Here is a 4,277-nt window from a genome sequence, read left to right as displayed (position 1 = left end):
CATGAAATATATTATAAGGCCACAAAAACATTGAAAGTATTTGTTTTTTTTTTTTATATATCAATATTATAACAAATGTTTATAATATATAACATGTTTGAATTTAAAAAATATCATACAAAACAATGTGCGTGTAAAAAATATTTGTTTTGTTCAACTTATATATAATTAAAATCAAAATAATAATTAAAAAAAAAACAGTTGTTATAATAATATAATAAATATTTTTTCAAAAAATATTTTACTTAGTCATGTCTAGTGTTTTTCTAGTAAAAAATCATTATTCATAATTTAATTTGCATTAATTAAAACAGTACTAGTAAACCATAAATAAACTCCACAGCAGAGCACCAATTTTTGGCTTAACTTGGATTTGTTGTTAAAATCCAATATTTATACATGAAAAATTTATTTTTAAAATTTTCTTTGGAAAAAAAGAATTAAAATTCACATTTCACATAAAATTAAGAATTATTAATTCGGTTAATAGGTACTCTACTGTATTAAAATATAATAATAATAATAATAATAAAATAAATATCATAGGTATAAACGATAAATCTATAATATAATTTATAAACCTAATCAAATATAACCTATAATAAATAATAATAATAATAATAAACATACAATAATTTAATAATTTGATGAAAAAAACACTGATACATTATTTTAATTATTATAATACACAAGTCATATAATATATTAATATTAAATATATTGTTTAAACTTCAAAATACTTGTTTAGGAATAGTGTTATATAGTCATGACTTAATAATAACAATTAAGCGAATGATTAACAAAAAAAAAAAAAAAATATTGTACATGAATTGTAATGGATGATAAAATAGTATGAACGATTAATATTTAAAATGATAAATATTATACAAATTATACACTAATATGTAGTATTAGATATAATAATTAAAAATTACCAAAGTAATTTCTCAGTCGCTGAGCCATTAGTTACCATACTGGGCGATTGTCCATTCGATGTATCTGCATCTTTTTTTTCAATTAAATGTCAGTTGAGCAGTTCGGTTGTAACAAATTGTTTAAGTCTTTCCAAATAAACATTATGCAATTCTACATCATTGTGTCCAGCACCCTAAAATAAAATAAATATAAAATAATTTAATTCAATTGCAAAACTTTGCATAAAAAAAATTAATTGTCATCAATAATTTGATGATCGAGAAACGTTTCAATTTTAACTTACTATTACATGTCAAACAAATATATTTACCTCAACCCATAGTGGCGGAACTGCTTTAGGACATTTTTCATAAATAGCAACACCGTGTGAAAAATCAATTACTTCGTCATGTGTTCCATGTATGACGAGCACCGGAGAGTTAACTTCTGATACCTTATCAATACTAAAAAATGACATCAATTAATTGATATAATATAGGTAATTTAATATATCTAAACTAAGTAAAAATAGAACATCATAATAGATTTATTTATTAAAGAACCAAAAATGTATGTTTAAGACTAAATTATAAAGTTAATTTATCTATTATCTATCATCTTCAAAAATCCCAATATTATCTTTTGATATTTACCAAAAGAAGTGTTTTTTTTTAAATATAAATTAATGTTAATATAAAATTTTAATTTAAATAAATATACATTGTACTTATTATTTTATTTCAGTACTTACTATACTATTAAAAGATGCTAGGTAAGCTAACTATACAACACATAATTTAATTCCTCATCTAAATTTGTTCATAGGTCAATTGATTTAAATATTAATCTAACATACAATTGTTATATGTCTTGTATAAGGAAGACAAATATAATAAATCAATAAAATAATATTATATTGTTCCTCATCTACTTAAAAATAAAATACTATCATAATTCATAAATAACAAATATTTGTGTTTATCATTTAAGTAACTATATAAGTTTAAAATATTATGTACTATCTATATAACTTAGTGTAAACAATAAATTATCAATATAAATTATTTACATATTTTAAAGAACTATGGTTTATACATATAAATCCTCATATTCAATGAAGTATATAAAAATAGGTATATTATTAGATTAATTATAACTTTATATGTACCTAAGGAAGGTATGTATATAAAAATCAATTAAACAATATGTTTATTTAATATTTGTGTTCTAATGGAAGATTTTTTTAATTACCTATATAGATGTGTTTTATATTTTAAAAGAAAACCTTAATTACAATTAGGCATTAGCTCAAAGGAATAATAGTACTTAAATAATATTAATGGTTTTTTTTTTTTTTAATCAATTTAATATATTGAAGGCAACTAAGTTATAGTAAAAAGGTTAATCAGTGATTGGTAGTTAAAATGTATACCTCATAAATTAATCAAGGAAAATAGAAAATGCTTTAGCGAGTAATGTTAAACAACCTAAGTCCCTATAGGAAAATGTTTACCATATCTCAATATCGAACTAAATTTTTTACTTTTTAAGGTTAACTGTTGTATAAATTAATTTATTAAGATTTAAATATATTAAAGTTTCATTATTATATTTATACACACCCATTATATAAATAAAATTTTAAAAATAATGTCAAATTATTTAAAAATTTATATTTTTAACATAAAAAAATTACTAAAATATAATATTATAGATTCACTACTCTATTAGGTACACACACAAACAAACCAATTGTTGTCTAAATAATCCACTTGTTCACACAAATGCATATTATATAAATTATAACCCTTCATTATACAACCTGAGAATAAAATACAGATAGGCACATACCAGTGCACATAGTTATAAAATAGGGTGTGGCTAATATAAAATTGATATATGTGTCTATATTTATTAACACTATTTATATTACAAAGGGTGTGTTTAAAGATTTATACTTAATATTATGTAACAAGTCATACCTTAGAAATCCTTCATGTACTGAAAAGTGCTACGCATCAAAGCATAATAATTATACTATAGTGCCACAATTTACTGTACAAATTATATTTGTACTTAGTTATTTAAGCCGAATTTAAATGTGGTAAAGACACGGAGACAAAAATAATTGTACAAAGCAATGATGTAAACGTAACTTGTACAAATGTGAAAGGGTTTAGTTCAAGACACTAAAAACATAAATAGATAAGTACCTGGTAAACACATCAAAAAACCATTTCCTTTTAGACCTAGGAAATGCTACTTTTATGCCGGATGTCAATGGCGAATGAAGGACTACAGCTCCCACTTCATATCTAGACGCTAAATCAACAGTGGGCACAGTACCAATGCTCTGACCGTACAGTATTATGTTCTCGGGGCTGATTCCATAGGTGGTTCTTAATGTTTGCCAAGCAGCATCGATGTCGGCATACAGATCTCTCTCACTCGGCTTGCCCTTGCTGATGCCGTAGCCAGAATAGTCATAGCTAAATATGTTGCAGTTGATCCTCATGCCTAATCCTAAGTAGAAGCTGCTCATCTGGCCTAGGTCCACAGCGTTTCCATGCGAAAACAGTATGGTGTAACGGGCGTTGGGACAGCATCGCACGAATATGCACGCTATGCGATTGCCACGGGACGTGCGAGCATAGAATCCCTCAATGTTCTGAACGTCGCTGTCAGTGTACTGCCACTCAGCTTTATCGTTAAATTTGATATGGTATTTGGTCTCACCACTGTCGACCGGCGTGAAGTCGTACGTAATTGGCGGTGGAAGGAACGCAAGTTTGGCGGCGATGCGGGATGGCAGGGGCGGGCAGCAAAACATGTACATCAACTCGCTAAACGTCATCCCGTTCATTGCAAGCACGTCAGGTAGGACGAAAACAGAAACGCGACTGAGACGTGACGGCGAAAAAAGATACAACGGGACGAAACGAATGAAAAAGCGTTGGAGGAGAGTCGGCGGCGGCGGTTAGTCGCGCACAAAATATGTGTTTTCGCCCCACAACTACTCACGCACGTACCTACCTACAACTACAACGACAACTGCAACAGTAACAACAACTACAGCTTTACACCGCAGTACCGTACTAGGACGACGCTCTCGGGAAAAACATTTCAAAATAATATCAAAAAAATATCGTGAACTGTGACATCATCGTCGTCATCACGCCGTGGACTAGGAATTTCACTGATACGCATAGCCGAGTGTAGTCGATCCTGCTGCTGCGATTACGTCACTGGGACCCTTATCAATCGCGGTCCCTAACACAATGCCGTAGAACAAGCGAAGAACAACTTGTACGTAATTTTATTAATTTAACTACAACGAACAAAACCAAATTGTCGTCCATCTC

The 4,277-nt window shown here is 28.2% G+C and overlaps 1 protein-coding gene across 1 annotated transcript; it reads right to left on the bottom strand.

Moving 5' to 3' along the window:
• Window positions 1–657: 657 nt before the first annotated feature.
• On the bottom strand, window positions 658–4,277 carry LOC113560706 (alpha/beta hydrolase domain-containing protein 17C). The gene is made up of 3 exons (XM_026966741.1): window positions 3,129–4,277; window positions 1,247–1,379; window positions 658–1,108 (listed from the first exon to the last, which is right to left on the bottom strand). Exons 1-3 carry the CDS (start codon window positions 3,776–3,778, stop codon window positions 1,025–1,027), a joined length of 867 nt encoding a protein of 288 aa, XP_026822542.1. The 5' UTR covers window positions 3,779–4,277; the 3' UTR covers window positions 658–1,024.

This window comes from Rhopalosiphum maidis, chromosome 1, assembly GCF_003676215.2.
Source record: "Rhopalosiphum maidis isolate BTI-1 chromosome 1, ASM367621v3, whole genome shotgun sequence".
Lineage (NCBI taxonomy): Eukaryota > Metazoa > Arthropoda > Insecta > Hemiptera > Aphididae > Rhopalosiphum > Rhopalosiphum maidis.
This window is presented reverse-complemented; position numbering and strand designations above follow the sequence as displayed.

Bases quoted from the DNA above. Each gene is read 5' to 3' on its own strand.
- LOC113560706 (XM_026966741.1), bottom strand. From the start codon at position 3,778: ATGAACGGGATGACGTTTAGCGAGTTGATGTACATGTTTTGCTGCCCG. The intron at 1,380-3,128 runs GTACTTATCTAT...GTCATTTTTTAG, and splicing joins TTTTTTGATGTGTTTACCAG to TATTGATAAGGTATCAGAAG. The intron at 1,109-1,246 runs GTAAATATATTT...ATTTTATTTTAG, and splicing joins TTCCGCCACTATGGGTTGAG to GGTGCTGGACACAATGATGT.